Source organism: Homalodisca vitripennis, chromosome 8, assembly GCF_021130785.1.
Source record: "Homalodisca vitripennis isolate AUS2020 chromosome 8, UT_GWSS_2.1, whole genome shotgun sequence".
Lineage (NCBI taxonomy): Eukaryota > Metazoa > Arthropoda > Insecta > Hemiptera > Cicadellidae > Homalodisca > Homalodisca vitripennis.
In genome coordinates, this window is record NC_060214.1 from 39,992,568 (window position 1) to 40,015,377 (window position 22,810).

Genomic DNA, 22,810 nt, shown 5'->3' on the forward strand with positions numbered 1-22,810 from the left:
GTAAAGTACATACTTTATGGATAGTTTGTGTTCAAATCCTGTCTGACTAACACCTTTTGACCTTGCCCTGTACTGACTCGCCTCCTTATCGTGTTTGATAAGATTGTTACACAGGCCAGTGGTCCATGAGGATGGTCAGAATAAGGCTTAAAGGGGGATCAACTTCTCTTTAAAAATGTATATAGTTCTACATGTTATCCTAAAGTATTTAAGTATAATGTAACTGGATGCAGTAGCAATGTACAACAAACGTCCGCAGTAGCAACGTACAGTAAACGTCCGTTGTAGCTGGACAACACAGTTATGCTAAAACGAGTTGCCTATAGAGCTGTACACACTTTGGCGTAATTTACATCTGTTACTGCTTATAAATTTGTTTTCGTTTTATTCAATTGAAAACTTCCATCCATTTTATTCAAGTTCATCCATTATTAATAACTATAATTATTGTAAAAAAATGTGAAATTACGTCTTTTGCTCATATTGGAGGAAAATTTCCATTTATTACAATAGGTAAGTACAATAAATATAAAACAGATATGTAGGGTGGGTCAAATTAAACAAGATGAAGAAATATAAATCAATTGTGTATTTCAAACACATCTTATAAATATGCTTATCTAACAAAATACTGTATTGTAAAATTACAACAACTATATAAATACAGACCTTGCCCAGTGTGGAATGTGTTGGATGATGATCACTGAACCTTCTGTATCCCAGGCCAACCAGTTTACATTATAGTAAATGTGATTCTCCTTATCCACTGTTTCATCTCCTGGGTTAATATTGACCAAAACTACATTTGTTTTGATGTCACATTTGATTGCAATGCATATATGGTTACCATGTCACTGAGTTTCACTGGAGATCATCATATTTTCAGGGTAAAAATATAGCTCCAGGAAATTTCTGCAAAACTAAAAATCTCCTGTTTTAATACACTTTATTAGTATATACAATGAAGCTTCTCCACTGGTAACACCAAATTCAAACAATAATACAAGTCCACAACACTGGGTGACTCAAGGCATTAAAATTCTGCCTAACACAAAAAGCAGTTCCATTTTGAATTAAATTGGAGTAAGGATCCAATTTTTCAATTACTACAACCGGTATGAAAAATTGTTTTTAGTAAGGTGTCCCTCTGGGAAAATAAAAATGCAATGATAAATTTGTAATGACAGCTGAAAACAAATCCAAAACTACTCGAGCAGTAATAAAAATGAACTAGGGTTAAACATTTCAAAATCAGACATGCCCATTCAAATTAAAGAAACTGGTGCAATGTCCAACACTTAATATTATTGGGTAATAAATATAGGAGCCTTTCACATAGTTGGGAATCCTCTTTCTAAATTGATTAATCAATCACTTGCACAAGGCATATTTCCAGAAAAATTCAAACATGTTAAAGTGAAACCATTATTATTCACAGAGGGCTGTTGTTCTCGGTAACCTATTTAAGGGCTTTTGCTGTGTCAATCATGAAATCCTAGAATAAAGTGATAAATTATTGGGGGGGGGGGGAATACAGAATAAGGTTGGTTTATCTCATATTTTTAAATCCAGAAAATAAAGAGTAATTGTAAAAATTTTGTTCACTTAACCCTTTGGACGCCAACGCCCAAGGCTGTCGCCCTACCCAACTGTACTAGCCAAAACCACCAGCCCTGTTTTGATGTTCTTGTTACGCTTTGCTCTGTATTATCCTTAGTTTTTATGTTAATTGAATGTTTATTTTTTTATTTGTAGGAAATTATATGCGCTATCGAATAGTGTTATTATAAACAGCATTTAGAATGGAACAACATTGTTTATGATGTGGTAATGCCTAACCAAAACATTTGTTTACATAAAAATTTCACTTCAGGCCAAAATATTGGTACGAAAAAAAAATATTTTTACCTATCGGTGATATTTTTATTCGTTACAGATATTATATATAAGACTACTCACAAAAAATTCAGAACTGAAAGTTGAAAAATAGTTTCACAAAAAATACTTTTAATTAGTGTTGATATTAGAAAAAATTACTATAACTAGAATTAATTTTACAGTAAGAAATACGTTTGTACATACTTACATAGTATTAAAATGAGAGCATCTTCTCACTACTATAAGTCTATATCATAGATTTTCTTCAAAAAAGTAAGAAAAATCTTTGTCAACAAAATAATTATTTACAAATAATATACATTTGTCCCCGTCACTTCTAACATGTGTGTTTAGGGAAACACAGTGGGTGGACACTAAACTGAACAAATTTAATTACAGATAGTCTTATTTACTTCTAAAATAGTCCTACTAAACAGTTTAAACAGACTTTTCAAGTTAAAAAATAACTTTTAAAAGATGTTTTTCTTGAATGGCTGATCAATCGGACGTTGGCGCTTTTCGCCCGGACCTCGGCGGTCCGATCGATCGAAAAGCGATTTTCGACTAGACTTCGACGGTCCGATGAACCGGACATTGGCGTCCAAAGGGTTAAAAGACCAAACTTGAGTAACCTACAATATGGTGTACCACAGGGTTCCATTCTTGGACCCTCTTTTTTCATAATATATATGCATAGAAAGGCTGTGAGAATTTTAGCAGGCATACTCCATGTGCCCATTGCAAAACCAGTTTCATTAATCTAAAAATGTTAACACTTTATATCCACTATATCTTGAAGATAGCATGTCCAGTAAAGTCCCAGTAACAGTACACAGACAAAACACAAGACATAAACATGTTATAAAACTATACGACATAGACGACGTTGTTACGCCTCAGTACAGTTCGAGGAATTTAGCTGCGCACATGTAGCCCAAATACTACCCTTTCAACAAATACACGCTATTTGTGTGGCGGGTTGCGTTTACGTGCTAGCCGCTGAGATGAAGGCATGACCATCTCTTTAACGACATTTTAAACTCACGATTCAATTTGCCAATTAGTATTGACAAATAAGTTATTTTCAAAACCACGTTAAACAACACAATAACAACTGAAAAACAAGTATAAGTCCTATTATTGCTATTATTTGGTATTCTCTTATTATTTGGTTTACAATCGCTTCAATAATATTTAGTTAACAAAATTCAAGAATAAATATAATTTTCTAATAACAAATGTGACTTAAAATTATTGTTTTTTCATTGGAGTTCTTCAATCCCACTCAAATTGTCCTCCTCTTTTGGGTCACTGTCACTGCTGTCTGTATTCGAACCAACTGATATAATAAGGGATTCTATAATATTGTCAATCTGGGGTTCTACGGCTGCACAGTCCTTTTTGGATTTTCTCTACGTGCTTGCACTTTACTGACCACTCTTCTGCGCTCATACTTGATATCTTGTCTTCACATAGAGCTTTAGCTTGAGACATAGTACAAGATGTATTTCTCATAGCCACATAACTTTTGACTTCAGCCCAAATTAATTCAATGGGATTGAGGTCTGGGTGGTAGGAAGGAAGTCGTAAGAAGTCATGACCCTCTAGTTGAACAGTTTCGTCAAGGCGTACTTACTGGACATATATAAGGCATATATACTGGACATTATTGACGCCATGTTATTTCTTGAAGAAATTAACAATAAAGAATTCTTTGATTTGATTTGACATGCCTTGGTTTATGTAGCTGCACAAGTTTGTTGAGTTCAGATAAAAACATATCGTCACAGAATTGTATCTTTTTTTAAAGCCACACCTTCATATCTAGCTTCCTACTTTTTGAAGAAATTTGTATGTTGTGGTAGGGCGTGTTATCGACTACCAGTCCTTTCTCTCCACCCACATAGATCATTATTATCACTCACCCTTGGAAATCGGCACGTGTAAACCTTCATTTGAGCCATCCGACCAAGTTTGGTTAGATAAGTGAGACGATAGTATATAAGATTTATCTAAATAAATCATTGGGCATCCTTGCTCCCTTTAATTTTTCAACGCCTTCAAGTATGTTATCCTTTTCTCTCGAATTTCTGGCTTTTCAATTAATAATTTCCTATTGTTTGCTGTCCTTCTCCAAGTAAATCCCAGGTCCTTTAATATCCACCTCAAACTTTTCTCAAAACCCTGGAAATTTAATTTTTCCCTTAGCGCCTCCCTTAATAGTTTTGCTGTTGGTATTCGATGATCTTCAATATGAAAATTGTATACTAGTCTTCTCACTAAACATTTATTGAAGTCATCTAAATGAGTAACTGTTCTACGTCGTTGACGGTTTTTGTTTGGCGTAGTAAAACTTGCCTCACACTGATTAACCTTCAATTTTTTAAGCTCACTGTTTTTTGAGTCACAATTCACTCTGACACTCCAGTTGCTGTAGCAGCTTTGGCGAGCCTTTGACAACGGAAGTTTAACAGTTTGATGGTCTGCCTCTCCCTTTATAAATGTATAAACATTACTCACAATTTCATGAGCCTGACTATGAATAATTCTACCTTTGACTTTCGACTTTAACTCAACAGACATTGTCGGTAAAAGCGAAGCACAAGCTACCACCACACTCAGCATTGTCACAAAACAGACTGATTGTAGCGAGTGTGATGAGTTATTTGGGCCAATACGATTTCTAAAAGAAGGGTTTTACCAATGAGGAATGGTTTCATGATGCAGCGCATAACGGTACCCTGCATCCCCTCCCGCCTATCACCTACACACTCAAGGTCACGCGCACCGCTAAAGTCCTCAAACTGTAAGTGGGGCCAAAAGTGTACAAGTTATCTATGCATATCTGAGATCACTGGCCCAAGTAAATTCAGAAAAATATACATCAGTGGCTTGAACAAAATACATTCTATTCTTTAATAGAATTTTTAGAATATCAGTATGAAATGTCATATATTTGGTCAATATACCAACATATTTCAGTTGCTGTTTTATTAATTATAGTTATAGTTGTTTATTTATTGTATTTTACATATTTTCAGTTATTGATCTGTTGTATTGTTTAACCCAACAAACAAAATTATTGAATGTACAGCCAGCCCCCTTAATATACTTTATAGTTTTTTAATGTACCATATTTTAAAATTGTTTCATTTATTATTTAGTCTATATTTTAGTATAGTTTAGTCTTTTAAGTTGTATTACAATTGACCTGTCATAAAATTATGCGATGCTTAGGAATAATTAAATAATTGTTAGAGATGAGTCATTTTAAAGATTGAGAAGCATCCACAGGTTTTTGAGCTCTTCTAACATGAATACTTTTTTAGTTATAAGAGGTTGCACTTTCACAATATACTTTTCGAATATCTAAACAATGAACAAGCAGGAAATTGTTCCTCAACTCAAACAAATAATATCATTTAAATATAATACATTATCTCAATCACTTACACATTATTAATGTACAGTATTGGTAATTCTGTTCCACCTCATAGTTTAGCAAACCAACCGATTAAATATGGTGTTGTTTTTACTTCTTTTTTATACATGTTTGTCCAAACATAGGTGCTTATTTCGTGTCTTATTTATTTATATAAACTATTTTTATTATCGCTTGAATGTTGCCTACGCATAAATAGGCACATCATGTCAAATTTATCCATAGTTCAGAAAAACTTAATACAAATTGAAATCTTGTCTTGAAACAGCACTTTGGAGGCTACTCTATAAAATAACACGCTGAAGTGAGGATTCATCCAACACATTGACCAACACACTGGGAAGATCTGTATACATTTTCTTAATATAATGACCAGAATGTAGCAAAGCAATAAATTAATATTAAAACATACAATTGTGTATCATTAAATGATAGCATCCACATTAATTACATTAAAACAATCAGAATAGTGGTTATTTCGCTTTCTTCAGCTTTTTTGTTTTCTTACTTTTCTTTTCGATTTTAGCTTTGACTTTTTTCTCTTTTTTAATATCATTTTCTTTTTTAATGTTTACTACGCTTTCCTCAATAATTTGTACTTCATCATCCTCTATAACACTATCTTCATCATTTATCTCAATTTTAATATCAATCTCTTCTTTAATTCTAATGTCCGAGTCCTCTTTAATTTGAACTTCTTTTTCTTTCTTAGTTTGAGCTTCTGAATCTGTTTTAGTTTCTGTTTCTTTGATTTCGATTTCTTCTTTTACTTCTATATTCTTGGCTTTGTTTTCTTCCTTACTGCTAGATCTGTTTTCTCCAACAGTGTTAATACGCTTATTGAGTGGTTTCTCGCTATCAGAATCACTTGAAGTATCCATCGCTGAGGGTGGGGACATTTCGTCGGAGCTGTCTTCAACTGGTTTTTTCTTTGCCTAGAAAATAACATTGTGCAATTACAATGATTTTTTCAGTCCCTCAATATTATAACTAGTTAGTATATTATTTAATGAAACTTGTCAACTCATCAATCTCCTCGCAAGCAGAAGAAATTACATAAAATAAAAATGAAGCAAAGGATATATTTTCTTCACTGAGCAAGACTTTTTGATGTTGAAAAACGTACCATTTGGTGTTTTAATTTATGTAACTGTTAAATTGTGTAGAAGACTATCGTAAGGTAAATAAATAATCTTTCTTCCTACTTACTGTAAACTTTGAGATTATTTATACTTGTTTTAATATTTTGATAATTCCTTGTTTTAATATTTTGATAATTCCAACTTTCATAAAATTACTTAAATAGCAAAATTGAACTGAGGTTGTGTAATAGTTCAGAGGAGATAGTGAATGCACAATCTAAGATGTTTGTCTTTGGATCTGAGTTAGAAATAACGTCAATTCAAATCCTTTCTGTGACTATAACACTTTTCATTATCATTGGCAACCTTGCACTTTTACAGCTCTCTTCTCTTCTTAATATCCTCACACAGGCCAATGGCCCATGAAGATGGGTAGAATAAGGCAAAAAAGGAACCAGGCTCTCATTGAAATAAATTAATAGATAAATGAAAAAACAACATTTAAACAAAAAACTAAGTGTGCATGTTGTGCGCTGCAATACACTGTTACCAAGAAGCACAACTGTTAATCAGGCAATACTAAAGATGGAGAAAATGGCCAAACCGTTGTTGGTATTCCTATCAATTCTTTCACCAATCAATATGTATATCAGCAAAAACTTTGAAATTTCAAATCATGAAAATTAAATCATGATGAGTAATAATTACAATTGATACATCTTATTTAAAAATTATTGGGCAATAACATCAGTGAATCAGATTGTTTATGTTTATGATATGGACAAATTAAAAATTATAGTAAGGGTTTTTTAATTCTTATATGAAGAACTAAGTGCATCATACATACATCATATAGACCATGAGGAATGATGATACTTTGGTATTATCCGAAGGCCACTACTTTTGAAAGAATTTTTTCTACCTGAGACCTAAAAAAAAACTACATTATTAGAAAGAACAGACTTTATTTGGCTTGCTATTAAAATTACATGTCATTATGATGACTTGTTCTTATTTTCTGCCTCCCAAAATGAAGTGATCTCGGCGGTAAGGAGGCAATTCTGTCCTTATCTACTATTTTTACATACATATTGCAAATATAAAAAGTTATGTGCTCATGAGATCTGAGCTCAAATTTAGGTACTATTTTGAGGGATTGTTTTCTTTTTCCCCAGAAGTGCAAGGCACCAATGTTCCACTAATGGCCAAGGGCATTTCCCCATCAGTACTTTCCCAACACGTTCCAGATCACCCAACTCTACCAACGTCATATCCCATTAGACAGTCTAGCATGTGATCTAAGGTCGGGAAAGTACCAATCGGAAATTCCCCTGGCCATGAGTGTGAGCTTCGACATCTGATAATCTGATAGTACCCAAATTCAAGTGTAACATATTTATGGTAATCAAATCTAAAACTACTTATTTAGTCTAATAACAGTTCGTAGATAGGCACAGAATTGCCTCCTTATCGCCGTAATCAAACCTTTTGGGGAGACAGCAAACAAGAAACGATCTTCATAATGACATGTAATTTTCACAGTAAATGAAATAAAGACTGTTCTTTCTAATAATGTAGTTTTTTAGGTCTCTGGTAAGAAAAACGCTTACAAAAATAGTAACCTCAGGATAATACTAAAGTACTAGAATGATAAGTATATATATATATCGTATGGGGGACAAAGGCAGCTATCCATAAATAAATAAATTAAAAATTACAATTATTAAAAAGTACGTAAGAACAAAGTTCTTGAGTCATAAATTAAAAATAATATTAAAATCTCCTCCCGTCACAAAGCAAAATCCAAATTACTGAGCCAGTTTAGAGACCCATCCTCTAAACCACTCAGACCAGCCAGACCACCAGAAAACAATCGCAAAGGGCAGTCGTTTACAATGTGCTCAATTGTCTGAGAGTTTGCGCCACAATCACCACGTCTGGTCGTCAGTAAGACCCCACTTGAATTTCCAGTGATTGCTTCTCCCAACCCCAGTTCGAAAACGATTCAATAAAACCCATTCCTTTCGAGGAATTTCCAAGCCACCCGCTGCTTTCGTAGGATCGGATATCAAGAACTTGTTCCGTCCATCGAATGATTCCCAGGATGACGCCCAGTTAGCATTAGGCGTAAAGTTCTCCTCTATCAACTGGGATGCTGTTCGTAGTGATGGCTTGCGTGATTTGAGCCGGCTATCTTGCTGAGGAAGGTCGCGCGTAACGGCAATTCGGGATTGGACACGATCTTTATTGAACTCTCTCTCAGAAGAGCCTCTTTGCGTCTAATCTCAGGTGGTGCTATATTGCTCAGCACTGGGAGCCAAGGTGTTGGTGTTGCCATGAGAGTTCCAGTAATTGTCCTCATGGCCCTATTAAGAACGACATCGACCTCTCGCACATGTGCACTATTAAGCCACACAGGAGCACAATATTCAGCAGCGGAGTACACAAGGGACAAAGAAGTGGTACGCAGTACTTTAGCGTTGGCTCCCCAAGTTGATCCAGCAAGATGCTGTACTATATTAGCCCTTGTTTTCAGCTTTGCTGCTGTCTTTGAAGGTGACTTTTAAAAGTGAGAGATCGGTCTAAGGTAACTCCCAGATACTGCGGATGTTCATTATGTTTCAATTTGACACCATCAAGAGTTATATTTAACTTGTAGTTCGCCAGTCTGTTATTTAGGTGGAAACATGATACTTCAGTTTTATTAGGATTTGGATTTAGCTTCCAGGCTCTAAAATAATCTGCGAGGACTGAAAGATCATCAGTGAGTGCCTGTTCTGTTTTCTTTTATGTCATTATGTTGGTAGGCTAAGGCAATATCATCCGCATAAATAAAACTTTCTGGATAACGTTGTTGGGATGTCGGCAGAGTACACGTTTGAACAACAAAGGAGCAAGTACTGAGCCCTGTGGAAGGGCCGTTTTTAAGTTGCCTGAAAGAACTTTCCTCACGGCCAAGGCATACTTTTATAAGCTGTCGCTAATCATTGAATTAAGAAGCCGCAGAAGGAAAGGGCAAGGAATTAGATTATAGAGCTTTACTAAAAGGCCTTTTCTCCAGACAGTGTCGTAAGCTGCAGTAAGGTCTATAAAGGCTGTAGAGGTTTTTTGCTCTCCTTTCAAAACCATTCTCAATAAAAGTTGTTAGCGCAAGCACCTGGTCACAGCAGTTACGACCAGGTCTAAAGCCAGCTTGATCTATAGGAATGCTGGCATTGAGAATGGGAAATATTCTATTATAGATCAACCTCTCCAGCAGCTTATAACACACACTCAACAGGGGCTATGGGCCTATAGCTCTCAATACGCTCTGGGTCTTTGTTGGGCTTCAAAACTGCGATTATTTTAGATCTTTTAAATGCTGCAGGCAGGTTACCTGTAGCCAGTATTTCGTTGAACACTGTAAGAAGCCAGTATTTAACTTTGATTCCTGAGTACTTTAGGAATCCTGGGAAGAACATTATCGATACCGGCTGCCTTCCCAACTGACAGAGCGGAGATGGCCACTTCAATTTCATCAAGTTCAAATGCTCTCGATATTTCCAACGGAGCTCTTGCCGACTGCTTATAAATTCGTTTAACTTGTAGTTAACCAGCTTGTCAGATGGGTGGCGAACTGACTTGGACAAAGCAACAATCGCTTTGCTATTGCACAGGTTTCGGATGTGACAAAGAACTGTTCGTCGAAGGCTTGCCGGTGTGGAGAGCTTTCTCAAGAGGGACCAAGCTTTACGGCTACTATGGGTGAAGTTAAGATTTTCCATTGTGTGTACCCACTTTTCTCTTCTTGCTTTGTCAAGTGAGATTGTAGCAGCCGATCAGCTGTTTCTGTGTTCCCGGTGTCATTGAACTCACTGTAAAGGTCCTCACACTCTTGACTCCAACCTGGCACATAGCTCTTTCGAAATCCTCGTGGAAATGCACAGTTTAGCAGTAGCCAGGACTAGCTTTGTGAAACCGGTCATAGTTTCTTATCGTGGGAGGGATGAACCTGATGCCATCATCAAGTCTAGAAGTAAAGGCTTTCCAATCAGCTTTGTTTAAAATTCCAGCGAGGCCGAGGGAAGGATCTTACAAGAGGAATCTTGATTCCGACTGAAATAAGCACAGGCCTATGCTGAGAATGAGGAAAGGCACCAAGAACTTTCCTCCCAACTGCTAAAGGCTTAAGAGAGCGGGCACAAGAGCAAAAACATAGGTCTGGAGTATAACCACGACGCCAGCGGGCTGAATAAAAAGTGTGGGCGTCTTTGGCATCATGTATTAATTATTAAGTTGTTATTTTCAGCCCAACTAGTTAAACTCGTACCATTGTCGTCATTCGATGAGTATCCCCACGAGCTGTGATGACTGTTAAAGTCCCCAATGTAAAGGACGGGGGTGTCCCCAAATATGGGAAGTACTGTGTCAGACCATTGTCTATTAGGTGGTTTGTAGACATTTACTATAGTTGTTTCTGACACTTTCACCACCAGTACAAAAATATCGTCATCACAGCTCTTGTTAAATCGGGGACACATCATCGATGCCCTGCCTAACATAAGTTGCCACTCCGTTATTTCTGTGGCCAATGGCTTCTACAAGTGTATATCCAGGGATATTGCCTCTTGCACAGGTGTTAGAATTCTCAATGTGAGTCTCCTGGAGTGCTAGGACATCGACGTTGTTCTTTATCATAATTTTTGCTTAGGCACTCACATTTAGATCTGCTCAGACCCTCGGCGTTAAAATAACATATATTTAAAAGAGAGCCAATATTTAAAAAATCAGTATTTGTTTGGCCCTGAGAAGGACCGTTTGTTTGGTCTTCGATAGCTGCCATAACTGGGAGATCACAAGAGTGACGGTCCAGCTACCAAAAATTGCTGTTCGTTTAGCGTTACCCAGGGGAGCACGTGTAGCAAGCTACGGACGCGAACAACTTCACCCCCAGAATGATAAGTGGAAGATTGGTGATGAAAACGGAGTAACCACAAATGATGTCTTAACTCTTCATTTCCCAGTCGTGAGTCTGGGACCAAAGAGTGATCTGGTCTAGGCAATCTTCCTCGTGCAAGCACAACATGCTACCATGTCTGATTTAATTACATTCCAAACACATGATTTGGTTTTATTTATTACATCTTCACAGCGACTCAATACTGAGTGAGACTAAATAGTATCAATCTGATTCTACGCCGTAAGGCATCTGCCGCAGTCAACATGTTAAAAAGTACCAGGATGGTTAGATTGAGTAAAAAATAGTTTAAAATCTTCTGTTTAGTTAGCTTTTTATTTGACAATATTAAGATAATATATTGTTTCTAAAACAGTGTTGTTTGAGGAGGAGGGTTTAAACCTAGCTTTCTTAAAAATATAGCAATAAAAAAAAGTCTGAAAAAATAAAATGGATATTCGGACTTATACTGATCACACTTTTTGTACCGTAAAGTGTTTTAATATTTTTTATACAAACGCTTCATTCTTCTGAGGTAGTTTATACCTTATTTTTTATGTAACATACATGTACTGAATGTTTTTTATGAAAGCAAATGTATAAAATTATTGGTTGGTCCAACAGTAGCTCAGAACAGAGTGATATTTCAGTATTTAAAAGTATTTAATTTACTCTTAACTCATGAACAAAATCTATAATTAATTTATTATCTGAAAGATCTGAATGAACCACAAACTTAAAGAGATGGCTTAAGTGCTTGCAGCTATCTCTTACCGTTTTCACTGGTATGCTTATCCTCTTCCTTCTCCGGTAAGTGGGCAGATACTTCTCTGCCCCAAGCTGCACTCTCCGGATGTCAAAATCTTGGTCGACTCTTGTCACAGTTTGCAACCTACAGCAAAACCAGTACAATTACATCTTATTATTTATATACACCCGATCCTCTTTACTGGAAGGTTTTTGGCCATGCTGTAGCACCTCTCTGCCAGGTGAATCTTTACAATCATCTATAGTATTTACAATGACAATTTCTTAAAATTAATAATTAAAATGTAATAGAAATGTATGATTGTGGATTTACTAACAATTAATTTACAATTTTATAAATTCTGTCCACATTAAATTCACTTCATCCAAAATAATTCTTCAGAATTGTCATATTGCTTATACACAATATCTTCGTCTCTATTACTACCGGTCTCTAACATACCAACCGATTACTATGCAGACAATAAACAAAAACAAAACATGTTGAACAACATTCAGTTAATTTCACAACATGAGCTTAGTAATAGTTTCACAGTTAGCCATTAGAATAGAATGCAGTAGCACTACACAAAATAAAATATCCACATTATTAAACAAATTTCTTGATTGTTTCTACAGATTTGAGGTATCACAATTATTATTATTATTGGTAATAATCAAAAGGTCTTACATTCTAGATATGCCTTTTGTGAATATTCTACATATGCCTTTTGTGAATTTTAAACATATCCGACTATAGGATCTCATGAGCTTCCAAGCTTCCAATGTTATTCTCATGAGAGTGTTTTTGTTTCATTTCACAAACAGCTGATTTACTCACATAAACACACATGTGCAGTTACTCTAAATTCACTAACCAACTTAATATTATCAGCTGATTGGTTATAACACACTTGTTTTATTAATCTTTTGAGTGATAAAAGTCAATGTGATCGGCCCATAGGTATTTCCGAAAAGTGCAGAGTGCTGACTAGATCGGCTTTTTGAACATTTATTATTCTGTTACAAAATGTTGAAATTGTACTTAGTCTCATATTATACATAACAAGTTAAATACACAAAGATTATCTATCTTGATTTGATATTTTACAGCTGGTAAAAGCTACTTGCCTAGAACAGACAGAAATGTGAGTGCAGATTTTCAATATTTTGCACTAATATGAAACGTCATATTCAGTATTGCACATACTTACATTTTTTAAACTTAGCAAGTTATACTTGTTCCTACTTACATAGGAAACAATGAAAAAGTGTAATGAGATAAAAAAATACAATCTGTTTATCAACACATAAAAAAATTAAAAATAAATATTTTAAATAAAATTTACATTTAAAACTTTCAACAGATTTTATGATACAAATAAATATTATAAGTCATATTTTACTTTTACGCCAATACAATACAACCAAAATCAACCCAGTATATGTATTTATTTTTGAAAAAGTTTTGTGGAACACACAACACAAAATACAATACAAATACAAACACACAAATACCAAACTTATAAAATAAAAACTCAACTATAAAAATAATCGCAACTCAGTCATACAGGTAACTACATGTTGAAATTTGGTATGTTTGTTCCTATGTACAGAAAAATGCCTAGAAATAAATTAAGACCATAACATTACAATCTTTTGTTATTCCAAAGTTTTAAACAATTTAAGTATTATTTTTTTATTTCACAATTTTAACATGTTTTATCATTCAAATAAATATTACAAGTTATAGCCTACTTTCCTTCCTACAAAATAAAATAAAAATCACATCATTATATTAATTTTTTTTAAGTTATGAATTATTTTGTTGTACACCAAGAGAGTGCTTGGCACTGAAAGAGGTGACCTGTCATAAATGCTTGTTACTGACATATGCTTGCTACCTCCTCAAACATGCTTAGCACTCAAAGGATAAAAAATCTGGTACTGTGGGATTATACCGACCACACCCAGACATGAATCGTTATTTGACATTTTGCTTCTACTGATTACTAGATTAGCGTAGAAACAATATTTCGTCAATATAAAACAGAAATTGTCTTATCGCAAACCCCTCCCCATCCTCAGACAGAGGTCAAAATCGAGCGGTCTAGTAGATAACGTGATTGCAGAGTCTCGCCGCCCGTTCAGCTGGTGCGTCGCTTTGTTGTACTTCCGTGTTTTACCCCTACATTTCTCCAAACACAAAAATTCAACAAAAACAAACATTACCAAACAAAAACTAAACTCTTTATTGAAAAAAACACTCAAAACTTGTTTTTATTCTTGATCACACTCCGCCACCCAAAAAGCGAGTGCCTCCGGCCATCAGCATGGGGTCAACGAAAGAAAAACATCCCTCGAGATAGTACCTATCAGTAAAATATCAAATTCTAGAGGGGCTGATCAGAAATATAAATTGAATTGTAATGGAAAGGCAATTATGTACAGTGCAAATCATGTGATGCCGCGCGGCCTGCCGTAATCGGGATTCTCGAGAAAGATAAGATAACAGCGACAAAAATACCGATCACAATACCTGGAAATGCTTGTAAGTTTGTAATTTTGCAATTAAAGAGTTGTTTTTTCGTTCTATCATGTCTATTTCTATAAATTTATATTTTTTTGTTCTTCATACTGGTGTGGTCGGTATAATCCCAAAGTACCAAAAATCTATTTACTTCTTCAATAACTAAAGTACATAGAAATAAAATACACCTTTAATTTATCACACATTTACTTGAAGGCGATAAACGTCCAATGCACCAGATTTTGGTGTATGTTGTGCGAGCATACAGAGTCTCCACGATGAGCCCACGTAGGTGAGGATGTATTTTGCCCATATTCCCACATATTATGACTACAGTATATATTTCTTTTCACAAAACACGACTTCTTACCTTGTTCATATTTATACTAATAAATCAAAGAAAGTATTGAAAAATAGTTAAACCCATTTACTGAAACAAGTGACACCAGTTATACCTGGAATTTTTTAGAATCACTGTAGCATTTTTAAAGCTGCATTGGTTGTTTTTTTTTATTAAAAATTAAATTAAATTAAATTTTTGGGAAAGAAATATTGGGATTTAATTTAAATTAGATTGTGAGAAGATAGGATAAATACGAATATGTAATCCTTTGGCAAGTTAGTGCTGGTAACTTTAGATTATTAGGAAGGCGGTTCACTGCCTTGAATTGATCAGAACTTGTCTTGTGCAGTTACGTCAGATCTGAGAGGGCTATTGTTCTCGAGTTGGATACGGCTGGGCCAATGAGAGAACACCGCAGATGTCCATCAGAGGGGGGGGGGGGGGGTGGAAAGGGAACTATAAAAACTGCTAGCTCATAATTTTCACTCTTCTTTTGGTAATTATAGTGAATTAAGTTGATGACAGTGCGAGCCGTGTTTAAAAATTTTTTCCGCGAGAGATTTTGAGGTAAGCCCTAAATTTATTGTACGTTATATTGAAATAGTCTTCCAGATCTGATATTAAATTATTTTGTTGTCTTTTTTTATAAGAAAAAATAAATTTATAGAAACTACAGAGAAATCTGCATAACTGATTCTTGATGAACAATAAAGCAAAATACAATCAAATAAGTTACATTTGGTTCAAACTTGCAAGAAAAGTGTATTAAAAGTGAACTTTGTTAATAACTTTGATTGAATTTTGGAAATTTAGTAATTTATTAATATTTAATTTGAACTGTTTTATTGTGAATTATTAATTGGAAATTAATTGAACTTAAATAATTGTTTGAGAGAGTTGTATCTGAATTGCAAAGACTTGAAAGTTAAGGTAACCAGATAATATTTAATAGTTAAAAATTTAGTAATAAATTGTACTGAATATTCACTCGGAGCTTACTAATAAAAAAATATTTTATATTGTCTTGGATATCTCATTGATAATTTAAATCTTAATATTCTGGAATATTAACCCTTTGACTAGTAATCTCACAACGCATTCGAAAGCGCCCTACGTGCCTCCTGCAGTAATCCCGATAGCCGTGCGGGAAGTGCTATGACGCTAAACAGTTTTCATAATAATGTTTCGTGATGAATAATCTCTCGCTTGAGTACGAATGTGATCTAGCAAAATAAATAAGAAACCCTTTCAAGTAGTTTTCGTCATTTCCCCATAGATCGCAGTTGTTCTTTTATTGATTTCTTTCAGACCCAATAGATGGTATTCAATCAGTTGTTCCAAGTAATCAGCTGATTCTATTTCTGTTTGTGTAGTGAATACAGGTTGTAACCTCACTTTTACATTATCAGTTGCCTTGATTGTACACGTTTTGTTGTGTTTATCGTGAGTAAATAAACGTGGCTCTTTTTGTAATTACTGATTACATAAAATGGCACAAGAAAAACTTACAAACGAATTTTTGGCTAAGATGCTCCCCTGAGACTTACTGCTTGGCATTTTCCTGCCACCATCCCTGCTACAGATAAGGACAAGCCGAAGAGAGCATGCCACATGTGCAGATAGAACAGCGTCGGCGAGCAGCGGCGTTGGGACACGGTGTGCCGGGATTGCGCCGTTCCGCTTTGTGTGCCCGACTATTTTCGTGCCTTTTATACCATCAAAGATTTATGAGGAGACTGGTGTACTGTTACTAACTTGTACCTAACCTGTACTTTAGTATGTTTATGAGGAAATGCTGAATATTTTATTTTATTCTCATATTTTGTAAATATAATAACTTTCGTGCATAATTAGATTAATTTCTGTATAAATACAAAAACTTTCAAAAACGTTTAATTGAGTGTTTTTCATAACACATCTACTATAGTAAACTCAAATCACCTAAAACAAAAACAAAATAAAAAAATAAAACACTCACTTTTTAGGGCATTCTTACTGAGGACAAACCCACCAGTCAAAGGGTTAATATCTACAATCCAAGTCGTTATAATCACATAATACAAATAACACTTTGATTACCTTCTCTCATTTGATTTATATTAAAAACTGTTCTTTATTAACTTCTGTATTTTTGTTTATCTTTTATACCACAAGTTTTGGACTATGCCAGATCCTTGTACGCTTTATAATGATATGAGCGGAGCTGTAAAGCAGTGTGAATTGCCTACAAAATTAAACGTACCTCGGCGATAGTGTGATACGTACCACATTCCTCACTAACAGACTAGCATACCCAGACATGCGCATTTGTGCTTAAAGAATTAATTACTAAACACTTTACTGGATAAAAACATATCTAAAAATATGGAACTATACCTAGTCAAAACAGTTCCAACTGTTGTAGATGCCCTCCTACAAAGAGATACTTCTGCTTAGTTTGCATTGTACTTTTCGACAAGAACGTACAAGAAGAGGTGTAACGTAATACAGCTGCACTCTACAACCTGTGTACGATCCAATGAGTTGTGACTGTGTGTGTGTGTGTGCGCGCGCGCACGCGCACAATAGGCCTATTGTTATACAGGTATGTTCTTATTTTTTATTCTAATTTATTTTTGTTGTATGTATGTGTTATTTTTAATTCTTGACAACATTATATGGAGCAATCACGTTTTTTAACCACCTGATCAAGGAAATTTTGTTCTGAAACATGTAAGTGGACGTCTATAACATTTGGAAATATTCGGATGAGTTTTAGATCACATTTTAAATTAATTATAAAGTTCCATGACTATTATGGACCATGAGTTTTGAAAACAAATCATAACAACACGTAGCTGATAAGACTAACCTCTGCTGTTCACTGGTAACGTACAGATCGTCAGGCTTATGGTACATGTTGTGATTCTGGTACGCCTTCTGACTGTAGAACAGTGCATCGCAGGTGGTACACTTGACTAGGTCCATGGGTGCATTGTCTCTCTCCTCCTTGGTGTGCTGCCTCTCCAGATGTTTCTGTCACAGAACATACATTCACGCCATCAGTGAGTGACATTAGGACTGTAGAACAGTGTGTCGCAGGTGGTACACTTGACTAGGTCCATGGGTGCATTGTCTCTCTCCTCCTTGGTGTGCTGCCTCTCCAGATGTTTCTGTCACAGAACATACATCAGGGTCCCCACCCCCGACCGTGAAACCGGGAATAAAGCCGTGAATTTCGTTCACCGTGAAAAAACCTTAAATAAGCCGTGAATTTTGTTTACATACCGTGAAAATCTCTACAACTTTTGAATAAATAAAATCAAACAACGGGTCGTCATCAGACGATCATATGGGAAAGTTGACCTTCGCTATTGCAAAGTAAAAAAGTAGCACAACAATGTAGGGATAGACCACGAAGTTTGACAGGTGCTGCTATCTGAGCGATTTTACTGATAATATGGTTTATAAACAAATGAGGAAAAAGGAAGAGCCGGTGGGAGATGACGCTTCCGGCTCAAATCACGTGAGGCCTGTCTATGTCTGTCGCCAGGTTCCGGGCCTTGGCTACGCTACGCGGGCTGTAAACAAGGCATTCTCTGATTGAACGCGAGGATTAATAACACAATTTAATTACTTGATAGATTGTCGTTCAATGTAAACACTTTTCGTATTGGAGTTTTATTGTATCAGATATAGTCTATTATTGTTTTCATAAAATAAAAAAGTATACAAATCCTTAATCTAATGTAAGGAATTTAAATTACATTTTAACTTAATTTCATTCTATTAAATCCCTTATTTTATTTAAATATTAATGAGAAAAATGCTATTCAGTACGATATCTATATCGTTGTGTGTAATGACTATTAACACAATGTAATAATTATAAAAAATTTTAATTTATAGTGGACAATAAATTGAATTAATTTAGGGTCTTGCGTAAATAAATAGTATAATAATGTGACGGACGATATGATACAGGAACTTAGCAAAAAGTGCAAATTCGTAATTCACTTTTATTCTAGACATTTTTATCAATTTCTTTATTTATGTGTACAAAATATAATTTTTTTTGTATAAACTGGTACCAAATAACTTTTCTTATAACGAGTTGTATATAATTTTTATTACATTTAACGTTTATATGTTATTTTAATTTCAATAAAATTGCCTTTTCTTATGTACTAATTAAAATGTGAACCTGTGATTATTGTGAAAATTTTCCTGTGGAAGAAATCGATCGAAATAATAATAATAATGTGTTAAACAAGAAAATAATTTTTAATAATCACGCAAGTGTACTTCATGGACTCAAACGAGTTAGCCTTAGCCAACGTACGAATCCTGTCACCCTGCATCTTGTCTAACCTGTGTCAACAAAGTTCTCTTCAGATTTCAACAAACTTGTAAGTTAAAGAAAATTATGACCTATGTGCATGCTAATTATATTGAAATTTGTCTTTGTCATTGCTTTGATTGACTGTTATGATGATGTTTTTGTAAAAATTAATATGCCTTGTTATATTCATTATGTAGCAAATCGCACATAAAATCGGGCGCTCGCCGTCCATTGCTTGCGTCGTAACCGAAGCCTATTGTTATTTCGTTTCTTTTAGACGTTTCCGTTCAATTCCTGCACGACCAATGACATCGTTAGTCAAATGGGAAGAAGTTTTATATTGTATTTTACCGCTCCGCCGCGTGTGTAGTGTTTACTGTCTCAACTTCGCCCCTCTCCAACACGATTTTGTTTGTACCGGTAACGTTGTTTATGAAAACTTTCCGACCTTGAATTTTAATTTTTTTAACCGTGTGAAAAAACCTGTGAATTAGCCGTGAATTTGAGTATTTAGATTGAGTGGGAATCCTGTACATTCACGCCATCAGTGAGTGACATTAGGACTGTTAGAACAGTGTGTCGCAGGTGGTACACTTGACTAGGTCCATGGGTGCATTGTCTCTCTCCTCCTTGGTGTGCTGCCTCTCCAGATGTTTCTGTTACAGAACATACATTCACGCCATCAGTGAGTGACATTAGGACTGTAGAACAGTGCGTCGCAGGTGGTTTACACTTGACTAGGTCCATGAGTGCATTGTCTCTCTACTCCTTGGTGTGCTGCCTCTCCAGATGTTTCTGTTACAGAACATACATTCACGCCATCAGTGAGTGACATTAGGACTGTAGAACAGTGTGTCGCAGGTGGTACACTTGACTAGGTCCATGGGTGCATTGTCTCTCTCCTCCTTGGTGTGCTGCCTCTCCAGATGTTTCTGTTACAGAACATACATTCACGCCATCAGTGAGTGACATTAGGACTGTAGAACAGTGCGTCGCAGGTGGTACACTTGACTAGGTCCATGGGTGCATTGTCTCTCTACTCCTTGGTGTGCTGCCTCTCCAGATGTTTCTGTTACAGAACATACATTCACGCATCAGTGAATCACATTATGATTGTTAAGTCATCAGTTATTAAGTCCATTAACACCTTTTGGCTCTTAATGAGTGATACTCAGTATTCTTAACCAGGGGCGTAGCTAACTTGGGTGGCACCCGGTGCGGAAGTTGGTGGTGTCACCCCATCGAAAGTAAAAAGCAAAAAAATTTATATGATAAAGGTCATGGATCATTTATTATTTATAATATTGAAGAAATAGCAAAACTAAGACTAAGACAAAAGGAATTGTTGTACAATTAAAATCTCTTCTTTCTAGCTTTGACAGCTGCAAACTCAGTAATAACTTCATCAAAATTTATATTTTGTGTTGCCTCGTGTTCGATGGGTAATATACCAAGATTGCTAAGCCGTGATTGGGTCATTATTGCCCGCAAATAGTTTTTTATTAATTTTTATTTACTGAAACTCCTCTCACATGAAGCTAAGGACATGCAACAACACACTTCACGAAACAAATGAGAAATGTTGCAACTGAAATGTCAAAGATCACGAGTATGGGACGGGGAATCCCCTATGACAGCGTCAGGTTCTTTAGCGGGAATCCCCGGATTATACAAAGAGCTGAGCTAGTGCTAGTGGAGGAATCCCCGAAAAAGAAATTTTTGTGCTTGTGATTTTTTTTTTTTGTACATTGTTCTTAAAGTTGAGAAACTGGGTGGGTGTCACCAAAAAAAAGGTGACACCCGGTGCGGACCCACCCCCACCGCCCCTCCCTTTGCTACAACCACTTGTTTTCAACAGGCGTACTATTAAAAAAGTACATTTCATTTGTGAAGAAAACACATGCTACGCTTTTAGGCAGGTGTATACTATGTCTATATGAAACAGGCATGGTAACTGATTTCAGTTAGTTTAACCTAGATAAAAAGTAAATCACCTGCAAGTTGAACTTGACGATGTACTCAAAGCCGCAGATGTGGCAGTAGTAGACACTCTGGGGATCTCCAGCATTATTGACCCTGATCTTCTTACTGGGCGGCGGAGTAAGCACTGGCTGGTACAGGGCAATGATCCTGTACACATCAAACATTCCAGGATCTCTTGTTAACGGTATTTAGCAAAATTCCAACACTTATTCAGTCAATAAGAGGATTTCTTTTCAATCTTATGTTAAATATGCTTCCAGCACTGAGAATTTATAATCTAAAGTTTATCTTTTCCTGAGGTTTCTTGGAACAACTGCTCCAACATGTACTCATTAAACGTTCACATTCAATTTTTAACATTAAACAGTAATGCATAATATGATTGAGAGCATCAATAAAATCATCAGATTGTAAGCTAACATTAGGAATATTTTTCCTTTAGTTTGTTAATAATTACGTGATATCAACAGGCATTTGAAAATAGTTTTTACTGTTCCATCTAACCATTTTGGTAGATGATTTGCATGTTTGGGTCATTTATTTGTTGCATATTTACCATGATAGATTAATCTCTATTGGTAGGCCACTTATATGAATGTTTTAAACTGGGGTTTGTACTAATAAAATATTTATTGTGGTTATTTATGTATAATAATATATTAATAGATATGTATTATAAGAGAAAAACATGCCAAGTGTTTTAATACAAAACACTTTAATTTAGTAGACCAGTATATGTTAATAATAAATAAATATACTTTAAGAAAAAAATCACATTGCCCTTTTTGAACTTGATTATCTGGATGAATGTTTTATCTCTATGTTAGTATCACTATCTTCCTTTACTTTTTGGTTAAAATACAATTTTCTACTTTATGATGAACCCCAACATTGGATAATATTACACACAAGTGGTCTTCTATTATGAATAGATTTCATTGATATCTTGGTATCATATAAAACACTGTGAATTTAAACAAATTTTAGTAATGCAAATGTAAATCTAATGTTTTGTTGATTTATAAAAGTCTGGTTTTTAGTAGTTTAATTGTTTTTTAACTACATAGCTCTGTTGTGTGATTCTTGTATCAATCCGCAATGCCTAGCTCAATTTACATTTATTTGTAGACACTACACAATTTGAGAATTCAAGTAACTTTTGAATACTATATGAAGTAGAATATAATAAATAATAAAATATATCATAAAGCATATCACAAAATATTTGGAAGAGTTGTATTCATCTGTATATTACCTCTCATAGCTAAAGACTTTCAATCAAAATTATGAAAAAAAAACAATAAAAAAGTAAAATACATGATGACTACAAAAGTAGTTATGGGATTTGAAAATAGATTAACAAAAACCAGCACTTATTAATACTTTATTGTTGTTTCAAAAATTATATATATTTTGAAAAATATTACATAATGTGTAATAAATTCTTGTTGGTGATGTTATTTAATTTTTTATTTATCTCATTATTAAGTTCTACGAATATTGTGTAAAGTTGTGTAAAACTAATTTAAATAATCATAAATTGTATAC

General features: G+C 34.9%; 1 protein-coding gene across 1 annotated transcript in view; it reads right to left on the reverse strand.

The window, feature by feature from the left end:
* Positions 1-574: 574 nt before the first annotated feature.
* LOC124367588 (zinc finger and BTB domain-containing protein 16-like) overlaps positions 575-22,810 on the reverse strand; it is a 38,568-nt gene continuing 16,332 nt past the window's right edge. Inside the window, exons 5-8 of the mRNA XM_046824544.1 lie at positions 21,274-21,409; positions 17,810-17,973; positions 12,113-12,230; positions 575-6,255 (exon numbers count right to left, since the gene is read on the reverse strand). Coding sequence (XP_046680500.1) covers positions 5,794-6,255; positions 12,113-12,230; positions 17,810-17,973; positions 21,274-21,409 — 880 coding nt within the window. The 3' untranslated portion in view covers positions 575-5,793. The remainder of the gene's footprint in view (positions 6,256-12,112; positions 12,231-17,809; positions 17,974-21,273; positions 21,410-22,810) is intronic.